Consider the following 20,340-nt stretch of genomic DNA (forward strand, 5'->3'; position numbering starts at 1 on the left):
TCTGCGCCTTGTTGCGTAAAAAATTAACAATAAATGAGTTTAATAATTTCATTAGAGCCTTGTCAAAATTAAGTTTTGTATGCAAAGGAATATTCATGCTGAGATTGCTATCGTTGTATGTTTTGAAAATAAAACTGGTTAACTTAAGACTTGCTTCATAGGATATAAGAAATGGATCACGCATCGTTATAAAATTCTAATTTTGTTTTTTGAATTCGTGTCGATTTTTAATATTGGTTTTCTTGTTTCGAAGACAATCCGATATAATCCAAAAATGGGATGATTAGGATTTGAGGTTTGGAAACAAATATGAATAAAGCCAATACAAATATTTTTTGAAGTTTTGATTTTGCTTATTTTCGAACGGTTGAAGGGTGGGGAAATAAAAATAAGCAATAAACTCAAAATTTTGATATGTATTTTTCCAACTGGTTCCCTCAAAGTGACAAGTTTGGCCAAAAAAAGTCAAATGATCAAAATCGGTTTACGGAATTGTGTAGACTTTTTACCAATGTGTCTACATAGTTGTTCGTAGCAAACATCCCACACTAACATTGGTCCCGCAGTGATAACATCATCGATGCAATCATTCCACTCACTACTGGTGGTATGCTCTCCGCTTGTGTGATGGTTTATTTGCTGGTGGACCAAAAGAACGGAATTTGTATTTTTATTTGCATAGGTATTGGCAGTTGATGTGGTGCGTTTCGTTTATTGATTTATGATGCTGGTTTATGGTAATTGGCTGGTACGTTTGACAAACGGGTGTGGTATGGTTTAGCGTGATGTTTTTTTTTTTTGGGTAGCTTATGAATGTGAGTGAAAGTTTAGGCAATGTCAGAATGTTTGATATGTTATCCAGATAGATTTGCTTAAAAATTTAAAAAAAAAACTTCAGTCAAATAAAGTAAGAAGTCCTCTCAAATGACTTAAATACTTGAAAAAACATCATCTCGTTGAAAATGACTGATCCATCCATCATCAATTTTGCACAACTCCGCATTCAGCGCTCGCTGATTGACCATTAAACCACGCCTCGATCGTTATGATCAGCAAAATTTGCATCATCGATAATAATGCCCCCTCGGGTGAAGCCCGAATCTAACCGGGGCTAATCAATTTCAATCCCTCACCTGGCTCACCTGATTGGACGGATTGGATTTGATGGAGGGAAATACCAGTCGGCACCGAGTCCATACCGGTTGCCTGAGAATGGTCACTTCATCACCTTGCGGCACACGTGCTGTGGAGTCGTAAAGTTGAAGAAAGTAGCAGCCGGTGGGGCCCCTCCCCCTTCGAGCCGAACGCAAGTCGACGAATGGGGCAACGACTTCGGCCGTGTGGAGCTCACACTATCGCGTTAGGACCCTCCCACTTTTTTCGCACCATCATCGGCACCACCACCATCCGAAGGGACTGAGACCACCTGTGCTGCTGCTGCTGTTGTTGTTTCTACAATGGAAGCCATTGCCACCCCGTGGGACCAGTGGGAGGCGCTAATTAGACGCAATTATAAATTAAAATATGCTAATTACGTATACATATAGTTTGCACACACTTTTTATTTCCCACCCGAGCGAGCAGCAATAGGCCAGCAAGTACACATGAAGGTATGGTGTGGCAAGTACTGTTTGATGGATTTGCCCGGCCGGGTGCCACCCTTCCCTTAGTGTGCCTCAGCGCCTTCCAAGAGGGGGAGCTCTTCTCGGTGGTCCACTATGGGCCGGAAATCAAAATTTCACAAAAAAAAATCGATGCACTTTCTTCTTCTTCTTGGCATTAACGTCCCCACTGGGACAAAGCCTGCTTTTCAGCTTAGTGTTCTTATGAGCACTTCTACAATATTCTCTAAGATTTTTCTTTGCCAAAGTTGCCATTTTCGCATTCGCATATCGTGTGGCAGGTGCGATGATACTTTAGTCCAGGGAAGTCAAGGAAATTTTCATTACGGAAAGATCCTGGACCGACCGGGAATCAAGCCCAGACACTTTCAGCATGGCTTTGCTTTGTAGCCGTGGACTCTAACCATACGGCTAAGGAAGGATGTATGATGCATATTATTATAGTTTTTGACTATTGTCACGAAATTTCTGAATCGGGCCCATAGTGTGTGGTCTTGAGACGCCTTATCCTCCGCGCCATGGCTACGAATGGCGCACGCTACAGCAGCTAGCAATTAACGTGAAAAGCCGATAAGCAAAAAAGAATGCCCGAACAGTAACTTGCATCCATATGTACTCAGAAGAGTAATAGTGAATTCGAGAGTAGGGTACCATTCACATAGGATTGGAGAGAGCCCGAAGAACGTCACAGGTAGGGAGCGGGGTGGTCATAGTAGGTAATGGCAGAAGCACTAGCACCGCAACAAGAAGGAAACATGCTGTTGGCTTTCATGTTTTATGATGCACCGACATCGTGACGTGCGTTCGACAGTGTTGATCCAGCTGCACTTATAGGTTGCACCTTGGAGAAACTATTCGGTGGTGGAGGAGATGTGCAACAATTGCGATGTATTGGGGACCGCCCACTTCGGCGTAGCTTTCACTAAGGATGTTGATAACGACAACCGGGGCGGCGGGAAGTAGAAAGAAATCTCAAGGTCGTTTGATGGCGGTTTCTGGTTTGACAACTAATCATCTTTCTACTTCAATCTCTTCGAGTCGCAGCAATTAGAAGTTTTGCGTGAATCCTTATCTCTTCTAAGTAATAAAAAATCGAAATATTTCGTTATTAAGCTACTGGTCTTTGGAAAGGCATTACTGTCACTATGTCATTTTATTTAGTTGAACATCATTCCACACGTTATGTAACGGAAAGATGAACGGAGAGATAACTATCCAAGAACTTCTCTAGCTTTGTGATAACTTAGAGAGATGTGAAACAAAATCGATTTGAACGATCAGACCTCGAGTTTCAAAACGATACAAGACCTTTTTTTTACATCGCTGGGCCTAAAGTTCGAATTGGGGGCCTTCCTTAGCCGAGTGGTCCGCGGCTACAAAGTTAAGCCATGCTGAAGGTGTCTGGGTTCGATTCTCGGTCGGTCCAGGATTTTTCCGTAATGGAAATTTCCTTGACTTCCCTAAGCATAGAGTATCATCGTACCTGCCAAACGATATACGAATGCGAAAATGGTAACTTTGGCAAAAAAAGCTCTCAGTTAATAACTGGGGAAGTGCTCATAAGAACACTAAGCTGAGAAACAGGCTCTGTCCCAGTGAGGACGTTAATGCCAAGAAGAAGAAGTTTAATGAACGAAATGATTACTATTCGGAACCTTTTCAAGCCTTGTGGTTACAGAGCAAAATTGAAATGGATGTGTCTGGATTCTCGATTTGGAACAGGATTTTTCCTTGATATTTCTGGGAAAAAGTCCAATCGTGTCAGCCACACGATGAATAGAAAATTTTCAGTGAAAAAGCTCTTAAAACAAATCCAGAGATGCGCCCAAGTAATCGAAAATTCGGCTACTGAAGATGAAATACACTTTTAAAATTTCTAAGCAGCTTTTAAACTTACGTTAAAAGTTCCGCGTGAGCAATTTAAGTCTAATTCTTTTTTTTTTTTTTTTTGCCAAAATTGCCTACCGTTCAATTGAGTCAGCGTTTCTGCGAAAAGGCAGTGTTTTCGAATTGTAACATTGATCAATAGGTTTTTATATTCAGCCATTCCATGAAAACCGATCTAGTGGGTCACCGAATTCCGTTAAAATTTGCTATTTTGTTCCTTATCCGAAATCAAGACATACGTGTTTTTGGTTTATTTATTAGGGCGACCATTTCCAAAATAGGGTGACCAGAAAAATTACAATTTTTCAAAATTTTTATTTAAATAAATTATAACTTTTGAACCGTTTGATCGATTTTCAATCCTTTTGGACTAAATGAAAGCTAAAGGACTTTTCAGGAAAAATATAAAATTTCACAAAAAAATGTTTTTTACATGAAAAAAAAAACAAACAAAAATTTCCGTTTTATCGTGTTTTGAAGGCCTTGGGATTAAAGGGGCTATTGCTGTTCTCATTTTTTCTTGAAAGTTCAGAAAATTTTACTTTTACTGTCAAGTTTTCAGCGATGTATGTTTTTTAGTTTTGGAGATATATTTTTATGAAAATAAAAAATCAGTCATTTTTCATCGGCACACACTGTTGGTCTCTAAAAAAAATCATAACTTTTGAACAGCTCAACCGATCTTTTTTTATGGAATGAAAGCTTAAGATTTCAACTTTTGAAATTTTATATTTTTTCTGAAAAGTCAAATTCTTTCACTTCGTCCAAAAAGATTGAAAATCGAATTATTTTGAGTTAGTAATACATGGTAGAATATGTCCTTTTAAGGCAAAAAATCGGCTGAATCGAAAAAATTTCGGCTGCGCCGCTATTCAATTTTTATCTTAATTTTAAAGTTATTTTTATTTGTTCAACAAAAAACTTGTTCTACCAATATAGTAGAACTTAGGATAGCCTTGTTGGTAAATGCAAGTACAGTATTCAGTTCCAGTTAGTTCTCGTTCACGAGCATATGAAACATGGTTGAGAACAATCATTTTTTTTATAAAAGTATTTTCGCCTGTTCTACGAAAATAATAAATTTTGTAGGAAAAGAACACAAATTACAACAGGTACTTTTCTCAGGTAAGCAGATCTCTTTTTAGAGTTTTGGTCACACTTTTAATGCAAGTCTTTGAATAGTTTCTAATTTTAGTTCAGAGAGTCCCTATTTCAAACAAAATGGTTTTCAAAGTAAAATTTTGTCTCATTCTGCTTGCAGTGAATTCTGGTGCGAAATTCTAGAGGCTCAGAGAAACCTTTAGAGCAGTGACTCCCAAACTTTTTTGACTTTCGCCCCCTTGAGGCCTATTGATTTTTGAAATCGCCCCCTGATAAGTTTTTGAAATATCTGCATTGAACACTTTACTTGCAAAAGTTTTGATCGATATATTACTATGAATGTATCGAAGCTTGGTTAATCAATCAATATTACTAGTGTAAAGATGTCAAACATATGTGGTTTCGAAGCATTTTATGTACCAAAAATCACCTTGACTTGTACTTATATCCATGACAAAGTCAAGCGACTATCATATTCATTGATTTTCATGTATCAACAAATCTTTTCGACATATTTTCTTGAATTTTAGTAAACGACAAATATTTGTCAGAAATTCATAACAGCAATTATAACTAGCCTATGTGCATTACAGGCTTACTGGCCCAGATTTCACAGCACTTAAAAGGCTTGGCTCACTTTCTGTATTTCGAAACCTTTTAATTTTATTAGTTGAAAGTTATTTTCTGTTGAATTAAGAACAAAATAAGATTAAATTCTGAGTAATAAATGTTTCACTATTTTAAAATGCCAAATATCATAAAAAAACATAGAAAAATTAAAAACACATGTACTTTATCTTTTTCACTGCAATGTTAAAAAATCCTAATATTACGGGAAACAAGATATCAAATTATTGCTTTTGGATTTCGAAACCATTTCTAAAAATATTTAAAAAATTTCACATATTTGTCACTTGTAGATGTAGATCTGAATACAATATCTTTAAAGAAAATTTCAGTTGCAAATACATAAACCAAGTAAACACAAACACTAAAAAACTTGTCCAATATATGTCATTGGGATTATAAAATGGAAGATGTACAATAAATAGAGGGATAAGGTATATCTTGTAATCAAATAGTCTTCAGATTATTTGAACATGATCCTCTATTTAATTGAGTATCTTCTCCAAATGTAATACACCCGATTATGTTTTTGCACGGGGGATGCGTACCATGCCAAAAAAGTTTTCGGTTCAAAATTTAAAAAACCGTGCAAAAAAAGTAATCCCATTTCTCGACGTTTCATCCAAAAATAAGGTTTTGGCGAAAAAAATGTATGGAAACTTCCGTGCAAAAAACAGATTCGGGCTTTCGCCCCCTTTCTAGTTTTTTCGCCCCCCCAATTTCATTTTACAGATTTTCGCCCCCTGTACATGAAAATCGCCCCCAGGGGGGCGAATTCGCCTACTTTGGGAATCACTGCTTTAGAGACTGTTACGCGATTATTCCACAAGTTCTTAATGGTATTTTTCTTAGATCCCGAAGAAAGCTTCAGGAGTTCTAGTGACTTCTACAGTGATTCCTTTACGAATACTTTCAGAAACTTCTCCAGGGATGCAATCATCGATTTCTCAAAGGGTGCTTACAGGAATTTCTGTCCTGCCAACGAGTAACTTTCACAGGGATTCCTCCATATATTTTGTTAGTGATTGCTTCTAGGACATTTCCCACAGATTCTATAGGAATTATTCAACAAAAGTTTATCCCAAAAATCTTTTCGACAGTACTTCGACAAACTGCCTGCAGCATTTCATTTAAATATTATTGCTGCAGTTCAAGCCTTTCCTGAATAATTTTTCAATTAAATTTCTAAATCTCTATGGTTTCTTCACAACTTTGTTTAAGGTCCCACACCAGCTTATACTAGGTCAGTTATTACAATTATTGCTCCGATCATTCAAAAAATCTTTTGGAACATTATTCAGAGACACGATTTTTTTTAGTAATCTTTAGAAATTTATTAAGAAAATCCTAGAAAGAATTTCATCAATTTCTTCATTCAGAGATCATCATAGGAATTCATGCTCAGAGCTTACACAAATTTTATCAGAGATTACTCCAAAATTTTCTATAGAAATTCCTCGTCGATTTTCTTCCAAAATTTTATCCAAAAAAAAATCTGAAATTTCTCTGGAGACATCCTCTGATTAATTATCAGAAAAAATCATTGAGGACTTCTTTGTGAAATATAAGGAAAAAAATGGTGGAATTCCTGAAGAAATTTTGAATTCTTAGAGATGCTCTAAACAGGAATGTTAGAGAAAGTCCTAAACAAATCAATGGAAGAAACATTAGATATATTTCTGAAAAACATAATTTTCTTGAAAAATAAAACAAATTTGGTAGAATTTCTGATTTTTATAAAATTTTTAGATTGAATTCATGAAGGTATCTAAAAAACTAAAAGAATGACTTAGAACGTTCGTGAAAAATCACATTCTGGAGCAAAACGAGCAATTATATTTGTCGTAATGTCACGAGAAACTAAAAAAAGGTCATAGAAATATTCTTGAAGAAATGCCTGTTCAAATGACGAATTGAACTCTCATGTCGTGGTTCCTGTTAGGTTTATTTTTGTTTGTTTATTATTCAGCTAAGACCTCCTAGTTATTATTTCCAAGACGGCCAATCACTTCCAGCCCTTATTTCTCCAAGATAATATCATCTATGCAAAATATTAATATTTTGGAACATTATGGAATATTTTATAAACTGGATTTTTTTTAACTGGAAATATCAGGGAATTTCATTTCTATAAATGAGTAGACACCCTGTCAGAATTTGCTATAGTAAAGCATACCGAACTAGTAATTTGGTCCCTATCGAATGATTTGAATACGAAAACTAATAAAAATAAAATAAATATGAACAACTTACGAAATGATCTATTGCAATTCCTGAGATTGAATACTATGGAAAACACATGCACAAGGAGAAGGGAGAGTTGACCACGTGGTTTGTGGACATACTTTCATGTAGTTTTAGGCTAACTCCGAGATTTAAATAATCATTACTATGAAAATGAATGACGGAGTTGGTTACACACACCAATACCTGACAGTTAATTTTTTTTATGAAGTTTGTAAGCTAGTGAGTTTGCACTTGCATGGTTTGAGCAATTTTTAATATACTTAAGTTGAGAATGGTTCTTCGATTTGGATATATTTTTTAGCTAGTATTATAGATTTATTATAATTGCTAGTTGTAAATTTGAGTTTGCGAAATTGACGTCGATGTATTTTTTTCATACTGATGACGTAGAGCAACTATTACAAAGAGTAGACCTTTGCTATACAATGTTAAAAGTTGATGTAATCTTAAACATTAGGGTGCGGCTAATTTTTCGGAACTTCTCAAAACCAAAAATTCGTGTGCTCTTTTGAATTTAAATCACATAAAAAGAGAAACCGAAGAGTTTGAGTCAAAAATATAAAGATTTATAGGTGGTGGAAGCAACTTAGAGATGAATTTTTATGTTATAAGATATGACCATCAGTTGAGCCGTTGTTATTTTCACTACAATTTTGAAGCTCTTCGCATAATTCTATCCAAAATTAATTTTATGAAATTCGTTTTAAATAAAAACTAATCTACGTTAAAGGTTGTTTTCTCTAATCTGTTCCTCTTTGTACTAAGAAAATCTCTGATTTACCTTAACTTCATGAATACTTAACCGATTCCAAATATTTTTACATGATTTTGAATATAATAATTTAGTTTTTAACTGTGTTTATTAAATATATAATTAAAACGTTGTGTTGACTTAGTTATTTAACGAACACAAGCACTGTGAATTTTTTTTTTCGATCATTTAAACTTTTTCGCCGGATATTTCATTCCAACTAGTTAACTGAAGTATATAAAGCATCTTATTTTAACTACGAGGTAAATATGGCAAACATTTTAAAAAAATGTATACAGTCAAACCTCCATGAGTCGATATTGAAGGGACCATCGACTCTTGGAAATATCGAGTGGAACAGCTATTTTTTGGAAAGCTGTTTGAAGGGACCATCATAGAAACCATGATTTTATTCAACTAGGGTTGTCATGTCTATTACGGCTTAACCAGCCGACGGTGTTTTGAAAATACCTGAAGGTCGTAGACACAAAAGTCAATTTGGACAAATTGAGTTGTAAGATTGTGAAAAATAATAGAATCGTTCTGGTGGGCTTCGATCCCACGACTCCCAATACGCTAGACTGGGCGCGTTAACCAACTACGCCACAGAACGGGTAACGATTCTGCAGCGCAATCGGCCAACCTGAAACCAAAGTCCTTCACGACCCTATTTTCTCCTTCACAACCCTACACCTCCTTCGGCTCTCTGAGATGCCCAATTCGACTCTCCTAAGCGTGCCTACGAACAACAGTGAGAGATTTTATTTTTAGCGTCGCACTGTTGCCTTGTTTGTGCCACACTACTCATAAGCCAACATTGGCTCAATGAGATGGTTAGTATGGGTCCGGCTTTCGACGTGGTCGTATCTCGTCATATCGACCCCTTTTGCGATAGAGAGATCGCCGCTCAAATTTACTCAACTAGGGTTGTCATGTCTATTACGGCTTAACCAGCCGACGGTGTTTTGAAAATACCTGAAGGTCGTAGACACAAAAGTCAATTTGGACAAGGAGAAGGAGAAAATAGGGTCGTGAAGGACTTTGGTTTCAGGTTGGCCGATTGCGCTGCAGAATCGTTACCCGTTCTGTGGCGTAGTTGGTTAACGCGCCCAGTCTAGCGTATTGGGAGTCGTGGGATCGAAGCCCACCAGAACGATTCTATTATTTTTCACAATCTTACAACTCAATAAGCCATTTTATGAGACGTTTCGAATCATATGGTTTCCGTTTGTTTACCAGCTTTGAAAGTTTCTGGCGGGCCGATTTATTTACGTTTCTTCTAGCGCCACATTTGGAAGGAGCATATTCAACAATGGCGCTGGTGGCAATGCAACAAAGTTTTTAATGTTCGCATGTAAAATTTAAATCAGTAGGCGGGGAAGATATTTTTCATCTACGTTACCTGTAATACATGTAAACCGGTTAGAAACATGCGCTGAAAGAGACGGGGAAGTCATCGGCAACCAAAATGTCTCCAGCGCCATTCAGATATCATGCTAGTTTTTTGAACAACAACAATGAGCGGCCCGCCAGAAAACGTCATTCGAACGTCTCGTAAAATGGCTTATTTGTCCAAATTGACTTTTGTGTCTACGACCTTCAGGTATTTTCAAAACACCGTCGGCTGGTTAAGCCGTAATAGACATGACAACCCTAGTTGAGTAAATTTGAGCGGCGATCTCTCTATCGCAAAAGGGGTCGATATGACGAGATACGACCACGTCGAAAGCCGGACCCATACTAACCATCTCATTGAGCCAATGTTGGCTTATGAGTAGTGTGGCACAAACAAGGCAACAGTGCGACGCTAAAAATAAAATCTCTCACTGTTGTTCGTAGGCACGCTTAGGAGAGTCGAATTGGGCATCTCAGAGAGCCGAAGGAGGTGTAGGGTTGTGAAGGAGAAAATAGGGTCGTGAAGGACTTTGGTTTCAGGTTGGCCGATTGCGCTGCAGAATCGTTACCCGTTCTGTGGCGTAGTTGGTTAACGCGCCCAGTCTAGCGTATTGGGTTTCGTGGGATCGAAGCCCACCAGAACGATTCTATTATTTTTCACAATCTTACAACTCAATTTGTCCAAATTGACTTTTGTGTCTACGACCTTCAGGTATTTTCATGATTTTATGTTTTTAGTATGGTTCCATGAGTCGATATCGAGTAAAGGAACATCGACTCATGGAGGGATGACTGTACATATATTTGTTACAACATTGATGAAGAGTTGTTGCTTAGACCCTTCTGAAGACTTAACAGGTAAGAAAAACCAGGTTAAGCTGAAGTTTTAACGTTTTATTGGCAAAAAATTGATATTTTTCGTTAATAAATAACTACATTGAACCGATTTTACAATAAATTTGTGGTACACACAGATAAAAAACAACTAGTTTTGTTCAAAATTATTTATGAAGATTTGAAATCGGTTAAGCATTAATGAAAGTAGGGTAGGTGTACCAGTTTTGGACATAGTGGTTCCCTATTTCGCCATGCGGGATTACTTGAATGTTTTCACAATTTGAAAGATTTTTTGTGTAGTAGATTTAAGATATACAGGTATGTTCCGTTTTTATCACGTTCCGATTTTGTCACGCACCGATTTTGTCACGTTCCGATTTCGTCAACAAATTATTCCGTTTTTATCAACACAAAAAAAATGATTTTTTTTTAAATTCTCAAAATGGTTCGAATATAAACTAAATACTTATTTTGAAGCAATTGAAATGCTTTTTAATAGCCACAGAGTTGAATTTTCGTCATTTTGTTTATATTGAGCATCTACGATACATGGTAGCTGTCAAGTCATATACGATTATATCTTCTTATGCAATTATTCAATTTGAGTTTTCAAACGTAGCATGTTCTGTTGGATAAGATTGGCCCATCTTTCAACAATCGAGAGTTGCTCTGGCCACGTCCTATCAACAACGTACTTAAAAGAGTTGCATAGACCTCTCCTTTTTCTTATATAATATGGCTTAAAAGAATTTTCTAAGTAAATTTGATAGACATATATACTCCCCCTATGGTATGAATTTTTGTATAAAAATAAAAAATAATTTGTATGGCAGTTAAGATACCTCAAATCCCCCGCCTCCTCCCATTACCACTTACATGATTAATGGACGATCCCATACATGTTCAGCTCTTTTTGATAAGAGATGCACTTGTGAATGAACTCAATGTTGTGTACAACGGCAAGAGGTATGGTCAAGTTTATTTTATTCTTAATAAGACTGTCGACCTTGTCATAGTTTGGACATTAACTTCTATCTCTCAAACTCGATAGCATTGCACAAATTATAGCAAACAGCAAATGATTAGATCCTGTTCCAAGGGGTAGGGGAAGAGGTCCAGCAAAACTAAGCAATTTGTAGAATACTTGTTTTTGATTAATTATGATTTGTGGTTTATGGCTAATGAGCCGAGTGGAAGTTTGACAACTACCGAAAAACTAAACATTACATATGCTTTGCATTTGTCCATTTAATCCAAGTGCAAAGTATATGAAATGTTTAGTTTTTCAGTAGTTGTCAATCTGTAGAAGATTTTGTTGCCAGAACGGGCTGATAGACTTACATGATTATTTCACTCTTGCATTGGTCAAATGTTCTGACGTGTTTGAGTGAAGGAAACGATTTGGAAAATTATCTGTAATAACTGTGTTGGTTTTCCAGTGACAGTTGGTGACAGGTTCCCTTAACTTTTGGGAGCTCGCAATCTAAGCCAGCTGTCTCCTCTCTCTCAGTTATTTAATATTATTTGTACTCAACAAAAAACTACAACTTAAGTTAGTTTATTGTCAGTCTATTTGTGATCTTACGTACAGTTCTAAACGCAATGATAGCGTAACGGCAACGGAAAGCGGGACCGGTTCACCACCATGAATCACACCATCTCAACTGAGCTGTCAACGAACGAAAGTGAACCAAGTCTGGGTCGACAAGCATGACATACAGTGCATTCTGGCGAACTGGTTCCGCTTTCCGTTGCCGTTCCGCTATCATTGCGTTTGGGCCTTAAAGCTAAAATGCGATGGTGGTGCTGTTCTAGATTGGCGATTAGTGCATCCTTGTCGAAGTTGGTACTAATAACTTTAAAAGAAAGTTCACCACAATCATTTTAATGTTAAATTTGGCAATTCAAAGCTCAGGAAACCGTACACAAAAAGAAAAATCCATGTAAATTGCAGCGTAAAATAATGCATATAAAGGGAATGCCAGATTTGTCGCAAATTTACATGACACATTGTGTAAAATTACACCAACATCATGTAAATTTATGCCAATTGTCGCGAAATCGGTTAGAGTACATGCTAGATTACACGATGTCTAGCGGAAACTTACATGATGTTATTGTAATTTTACACGATGTGACGTGTAAATTTGCGACATTTCTGGCATTCCCTTCATGATTTTTCTTTTTGTGTTAGTATTCATTTCAATTGCAAAACTTTCGCAACGTAACTCTACATTTTATCATCAATCGGTTGTGACCAAAAATGCAAAAAAATGTACCGTAAAATGGAATGAAGTTGATCACTTTTGATAGATTCTGTTCTATAATTCCAAGTAGGATGCATGTATTATCATCCAAATATTTTTTAAACCTGTACTGAATGGATGTGTATCCAATTAGAATTGGAGTTCTTGATTCCGGGGTGATGATCAGTTACTGCGATAGGTTTCATAAATTGAAGAGATATGTTATTCACTAAATTTGAGTTCACGAAAATCCGAATCAAAACTCGAAAAATCTTTTTTTTTATAAATCGGTCAAATTTAGAATTAAATGTTGTTAATTGTAGAATACATCACAATAAACGCCTAAAGATATGCAATTTTCTTCGAAATTAGTAACTCGCTCACTAAAAGCACATGGTTTTTCTCTGGAAATTGATTTTAATCCTCAATGCTAATTAAAAACTGGGTTCACTGAACATATCTGGAATGTATGAAACAGTTTATTTAAATGGTGTCTTTATACAGTTCATAAAAATTCTGTTTTCCATGGTATAATTTGGGTTTATTCTACGACTGGCGTGAAGTGACAATTGTCGGTCTCGTATAGCGAGGTGACAATTCTCGACTCGAGTGAAGGACTCGCCGTGTAAATCAAATGGAGAGTCACTTCACTCGAGTCGAGAATTTTCACCTCGCTATACGAGAACGACAAATGTCACCTCACGCCAGTCGTAGAATAAACCCAATAATTATCTTGAATGTCAAACCGAATTTAGGAACATCAAGCGCAGCTATCAAGTAGAGCGACATCACATAAATTGTGATATTTACTCGACTGTAGTACACGACACTGAAGACGGCCTTACAGTTGAGGTCGAAATACACGTATCTGTCAAAGGATACAAACTCTAGTGGAATTAAATGGTATAGTACTAAATTCGGTTTTTTCATCTACTTATAGGTATTCTACTAAACAGCTCGAAGATTTATTATCATATATTTTTAACTATTATCAGATTTTATTTTAGACAAATTTGATATTCTACAAACTTTTCAATAATTAGTTTTGAGGCGAATGATGTTTCAAAATTGAATGGAAAATAACAAAGTTATGAAGACTTCACTGAAAGTCATAGTTCAAAACATGACAGTTCGCCTTTTATATCGCTTGCGCCGCCTCTAAATCTTAATACATAGATCACCCGATTTCGTCAGCCCTTTTTTCACAACTTCTTTCGGTTTCCCTTCAAAAATCAATTTATCAATGTTATGTTTTCTCTTTATCATAGGAGCGTTCATAGTAACTTCAACAAGTTTGTAATAATTTTGAAGCCCATTTGATAGTGAAACGGTGACAACAAAAATTTCTCCGCGAAAAGGGGTTGACAGAATCGGGCCATGGCTGTATTTTTTAAACTTGGAGGTTCCACTTTCAATGTGATTTGAATTCGGAATAATTCAAAATTCAAAATTTTTGATTTTGAGAACTTTTGAAAAATAAGCCATGTAGTCGTATTTTTTAGAACGTTTCCAAACAATGGAATATTGTTTTTTTTTTGTCCGGTGGTTATTAATTTTACAACTCCAAAGTCAGCCCAACATCACATGTTTAACTTGAAGCACATCTTAACCTTTACCACATGAAAAATAAGAAATAAGAAAAATAATCACTGTTCTTAGCATAAGAATTAAAAATGTGGCATGATCGGTGGATTTCCAAACATTGGTCCCAAATATTGTTGTGTTCAATTATATTTCGATATGATAAAACAATTAAATCCAAACGAATATTTCACGGATTATCATTCAACTGTTGTCTCATATTAAAAACTTCTTCTTCTTTCTGGCGTTACGTCCCCACTGGGACAGAGCCTGCTTCTCAGCTTAGTGTTCTTATGAGCACTTCCACAGTTATTAACTGAGAGCTTACTATGCCAATGACCATTTTTGCATGCGTATGTCGTGTGGCAGGTACGATGATACTTTATGCCCTGGGAAGTCGAGAAAATTTCCAACCCGAAAAGATCCTCGACCGATGGGATTCGAACCCACGACCCTTAGCTTGGTGTTGCTGAATAGCTGCGCGTTTACCGCTACGGCTATCTAGGCCCCTATCATATTAAAAACCTTCGACTTTAATCAGTTTCGTTTTTTTTTTGCCAGGAAGATCCATTATTATACGATTCAAGTCCTCCATAACAAAAAGTTTTGGAAATATTAGTTTTAATCCTTAAAATCATCACTGTTTGGAGCATTAGTCATGTTCGGTATTTGAGACAAAACAGTACACATTGTTCTTATTTATTTACTTGGAGCTTGATATTTAAATTTAATTTTTCAACAACATGTGGTGCTCCAATTGAAAACGAAACGAGTCTTTGGAAAACTAACTATTTTCGGGGAAATCTTTACAAATATTTTTCGTTGAATTGCTAATGAAATGAGAAAATATTTTTGAATGATTTGTATAAGAAATTTGCGCTAGCTTATAATTGAATTTCATTGAAAATGCATAAGAAAACTGCACGCAAAAAGTTGTTAATATACTTAAATATTTATGTTAAAGACATTTTGAATCAAATTTTCAAAGTTTTTGATTACAGAAATATCTCATTTAACACTTCAGTCATCGCGCTGTTGTATTTTGTACAACATTGGTGAAAAAAGCTTGCTTTTCGCTCACAACAACAGCGTGGTGGTCCTGACGGTGGCGAACCGCGCGACGGCTGGAAGGTTAAAAGTGATTGCGAAAATTGTGATGAGAAATAGCGTAAGTGAAAGATTTATCAAATCTGCATAATAATTTCTGCTAATTGTATTTGGAAGAAAATGCTGAATAGGTTGTTACAGGCTTTCCTCAAGCATTTCTCGTTTTGGATCAAATTTAACTAGAATACTTTCTCATAAGCATTACAATAAAACAAGTCGTAAAAATTCGAGTGTTCTACAATTCTTGACTTATGCATGAGGACTGGTTTTTTTCCATATGATGCCGACTTGTCAAGAAACAAATATTTGGAACTTTTCCTGCTTTAAAGACAATATGGACGCATTATCCAACTGTCAAAAATATCTTGGCCAAGTCCTTACGACAATCGTAAGGAGTATGGAGGTAAGGAAGAATGAAAAGACTGCTGTAAAGATCTCTACATAATCTAAAACACATATCTGTAAAGGTAATGTTCCTTCATGGAAAACGTTGATTATAATATGTAATTGATCTCAGTTTTCGAATTGACGGGGTTGGTGGTCTAATGGCTATCGCTTCTGCTTCATAAGCAATAGGTCATGGGTTCAATCCCAGGCTCATCCCTTTCCTCGCACTTTGTAATTGTATCTTTCACTTGCTTCTATCTACCACACTTAATAAATCACAGTTGATCTATCATAGTTCATAGCATTTGATAGAACCCGAGACGGACAGAAATAAACCGTTTCCCTACGCGTTCATATAGCACGCCTTACCTTACGCCTGATACATGTCAGTCTGCTAACCAAACCAGCAAGCCTCTCTGCCATAAAAAATACCTCACCCCTTCACTCTTCCCGCATGAACTGGCGTAGACGCAGTGGTATATACGATTTACCGTGGGAGCTAGTTGAATGCATCATCAACTCCTTCCCCTTCCCCTCATTGGTCAGCATTCTGACGTGGCAGGCACCATTGTTGCCTAAAAATAGAAGATCACCATCACTTATACACTGAGGGTGTCTGTTAGTCCCAGGCAGTCATCTGGTTGGTTCCTTGTGTAAATGCAGCTGATCTGGCGATACTGGAGTAGCAACCACGGGCGTCCAATCAAGCTCAAGCTCAAGATGTAATTGATCTCAGCTTTCGAATATTTGAACGAATATCTGTCGTTACATTTCAATAAAGTTTTTGACGACATTCTTCTGCGTCATTCTATCTGTTCGAATTTTGGGGGAATTATTATGGGACACGAGTAGATTTTTTTTTTTCAAAATCTGAACATGGTTTTATAAGGAAATCATTCCTCATGGCAATTTGAGCTAATTCGTTCTTCTGCTGAAAAAATTGTTGACTTCTCATCGTAGTACCAGCATCACGATACATGGATACTGTTGATGAAAAGCTCTCAGTTAATAATTCAGGGGCTCTTAGAACTCTAAACTGAAAACTACAATTCAGCCTAGTGAGGATTTAGGTAATACTAATAAAAAAAATTAAAAATAAATCAATTGTGTTATTCAATGTAATAATAACTGGCATGAACAGACATACAAATTACTCTTGATATAATTATCAAGTAATACGATAGATAGTGTTAGCTATATTATAACAACAAATTACATGATTCCCTTCAATTCATGCCATCCCAAATCATTTGATATATTAAATAGAGTAAATCAAACATGCAAATCAGTCGAAGTTAGATGGTGAAGCACATAATTTCAGCTGAAACCGGACAGACAAAAAACCGCACGGCGCAGTGAGGCAGTGGGACACGACGAGTGGACGATTTCATGCGTCTGGCTGCCAACCATGCATCATTCATCAAACCGGTGGAAATTAGTGTGGAAAAATGTGCGATTATTTTATTTTTGCTCATTTTTGTCGTTTTGCTTTGGTTGTTACTGCACTCTGCACTATCGTGATATGATTATTATAATGTTAAGTGTAGGTGGCCCGAGCTGAAAGAAGATTCTAAATTGAGACCAAAGCAAATTTATGTGTGATTGATTGCCATTTAATCATACTCTTGAAAACCTACTGAAAAAAATACAAAGTTTTTTGGATACAACCAAAAAATTTGAAATTTTTGTCACTCAAGTACTAAATAGAGATTCAATACCGAAAGTTCCTATGAGTATATTCGAATAAACTATTTTTTCTACACAAATCTAAGGTAATATTACATAGAGTTTAAAACATCAATTTGAAATTATTCTCTACTAACTAAATTGAGAATATTGAAAATATACAAAGCTTTTGAATTTCACATAATTCAAGCTCTGAAGATTGAAATTAAAGTTTTCACTCCAGCTCCTCATTTCACTCGGGATATAGGCCAGTTACCATCGCACGTTCAAAAGGGCTAATAATTTGCGGCCACACGTGAACCAACGGGGGGAAACCACTGCGGAAGCAAAGTTCACGCGTTCATCAAAGTGCGGAAGGCGCGCGCGGGAAGCTGACCAGCGCAAATAATATAACAACACACTCATGTTGTGGCAATTGTGCAGACTTTTTTTTTGCTGCATTTATACAATTGAGGTGCGATTTATATTTTTTGATTCTTTTTTTTTTTTTGCACCGATGAAGCTCACTTTTATTTTCGCATAATTCTAGCTAACGCGATCAGATTTTTCCCGTCCGATGAGTCTTCCTGTCCGCACTTCCCGGCGTCTCGCAGCTGTCGGCGATTTTTATGACCTGTGAAAATTATATAAAAAACTTAATAATGATAATGATGGAAATAAAAATAATCGGGTGCGGTTTATGAAGTGAGGACGGATTGGAAAGATTATTGCAAAATTTTGCATATCTTCAGGGTTTTTTGTATACCTTCAGGGGTTTTTTAATATCCCATCATACGTATGAATGGAAAATTTTTCATTTTTTTAAGGTTTCTAAAGAACTATTTTATGAAACTCAATTGTCCTTATAAACATTTTTTTCGAATTCAACTATTCTCTGGCTACAAACAACCATTCCACTGCCATTGTGGATTCATTGAACTTTTGATGTCACCCTGTCTCTCCACTTACTTTTCATCACAGTGCGCAAAACCGCCCATTAATGTTTCATTGCGGTGACAAGGTGATTGAATGTATGAGAGAAAGTGCAAATTCTACTGTTTATCATTCAGACCAGTGCACTATTGCATCACACGTCGACTCTTGTTTGTAATATTATATAATTCTGATTTTTATTATAATAGATTTTCGCCCTAGTCGGGTTCGCCATCATAGCTCAGAAAATGTTGTCGCTGTTACATTTCAAAAATGTCATGAAGCGATTCTCAGTCTTATCAACTCCACTTTCAATTATTTAAGAGCCGACTAGAAGACATATAAATCCAACATCGATAATAATCTTGATGTTAACAATTCATTGCTAACAAAATTTCATATTGACAATCCCATCGAAACTTCAACAAATTCCATTGCCCCTGCAGTACTAAAATGTGAAGTAAAATTCTAATCCGTGGTTAAAGAGGATGGTCTCCGACTCTTGATCCATCTTAAAATCTAGGGTAGAATGCTATTTCAACGCACTCGCGATCCTGCTATGAAAATTATATGGCAGGATCCGCAAAAAAAAACAATTTTGAAAATAAAACTTCTTAACCAGGGTCCAAGGTTTTAACCTATTTCAGAAATCGTCAAAATTTTTGAAAAATTGTGGAATGCCAATTCTGAAAACAAATTATCACTCACTAATTGTGAAAAGTCTCAAAAACTTGCTGTGCAATTAGAAACGGCGCACAATTTTAATTTTGGAGTCACTAGCCCAATTGTGAGGGTGCAAAGTTCACTGTTTATTATTCAGGCCAGTGCATTATTGTAACACTACGATTTTTTGTGAAAAATAGCATTATTATTGCCATTATCATCTCTATCAGAAAGAATTTACGCCCCTGGCGGTTTCATTACAATAGCTTAGAAATACTTGTCTTACAGAGCTAGGGTTTTGAGTAAACTTCCATTACCCAAGTCAGCTCAAAAATGCATAGGAATGCAAGAAGGGTCTAACCTCGCAAAACGTAGATTTACTCGATTATAATTACGGGCCAAGCCAATAATTAGCGCACGTTGGCTAGCCCAACTAGCGGGAGGGAGAAAATCAGAGGTGAATTTTAATAAATTTCAATATTCTTTGTTATTGTGCGGTGAGCAGTTTTGATTCTTTTTTCTGTTCAAACATTTATGCATGCTCGCTGCATTTAATTGACCATCATGTTACACGTTGCTAGCGGGAAGAGGGAACTGGAATTATGTGCTGGTTCTGTGGTCCAATTGGGTACGAGGGAGGAACGTTGATGCGGTTATACAGAGCAAGATGAAAAATGTAACAATCCCAACAAACCGGAAACCGCACCGCACTCTCTCAAATCAGATCATCAGAATTTTGCATAAATGTGTGATTTTTTCCAACTCAGTTCCGCAAAAATAGTCATCCCTTCATAATTGGCTCAGTTTGATGAAAATTAATTAAATCCAACGTAAATAATCACACCAAAATAGAAAAGTAGTTCAATTCCCACACCGCTTGTGGAAAAAAAAGCAATAATTTTTCACCCATGAGTGCCACACAAATCGGGAAAAAAACATAAAAATAATCAGAACCAATCACACACACCTCAAATAATGCATCACTAATTTGTGATTTTTTCTCTCTTTCTCTCTCGCCCGCCCGATTTTCGCCGCAGCGATATGGAATGAAAACAAGCCGCAATCGAAAGGTTAGTCTTTTTTTTTCTCCCCGTGCATTGTTGTTCGGTTTGATGTTTGTCTGTAATTCTGTGGTTCTGTCTGTCTGTCTGCCTGTATTCGATTCACGCTAATTTAAAGCTTAACACTTAAGCACGTAGCTTGTTCGCTTTGCAAATTTATTTTAGTAGATCACTGATTTTTTTTAGCTTCACTCTTCACACTTTATAAGTAGTGCACTTTACTCATTTTT

General features: G+C 36.4%; 1 protein-coding gene across 3 annotated transcripts in view; it reads left to right on the top strand.

The window, feature by feature from the left end:
• The window catches only part of LOC5565476 (zinc finger protein rotund), a 118,561-nt gene that overhangs the window by 26,274 nt on the left and 71,947 nt on the right, over positions 1-20,340 (top strand). For all 3 annotated transcript variants that reach the window (XM_021849349.1, XM_021849350.1, XM_021849351.1), the window contains one exon: positions 20,087-20,119. In XM_021849349.1, coding sequence (XP_021705041.1) covers positions 20,087-20,119 — 33 coding nt within the window. The remainder of the gene's footprint in view (positions 1-20,086; positions 20,120-20,340) is intronic.

This window comes from Aedes aegypti, chromosome 3 (assembly GCF_002204515.2).
Source record: "Aedes aegypti strain LVP_AGWG chromosome 3, AaegL5.0 Primary Assembly, whole genome shotgun sequence".
Classification (NCBI taxonomy): Eukaryota; Metazoa; Arthropoda; class Insecta; order Diptera; family Culicidae; genus Aedes; species Aedes aegypti.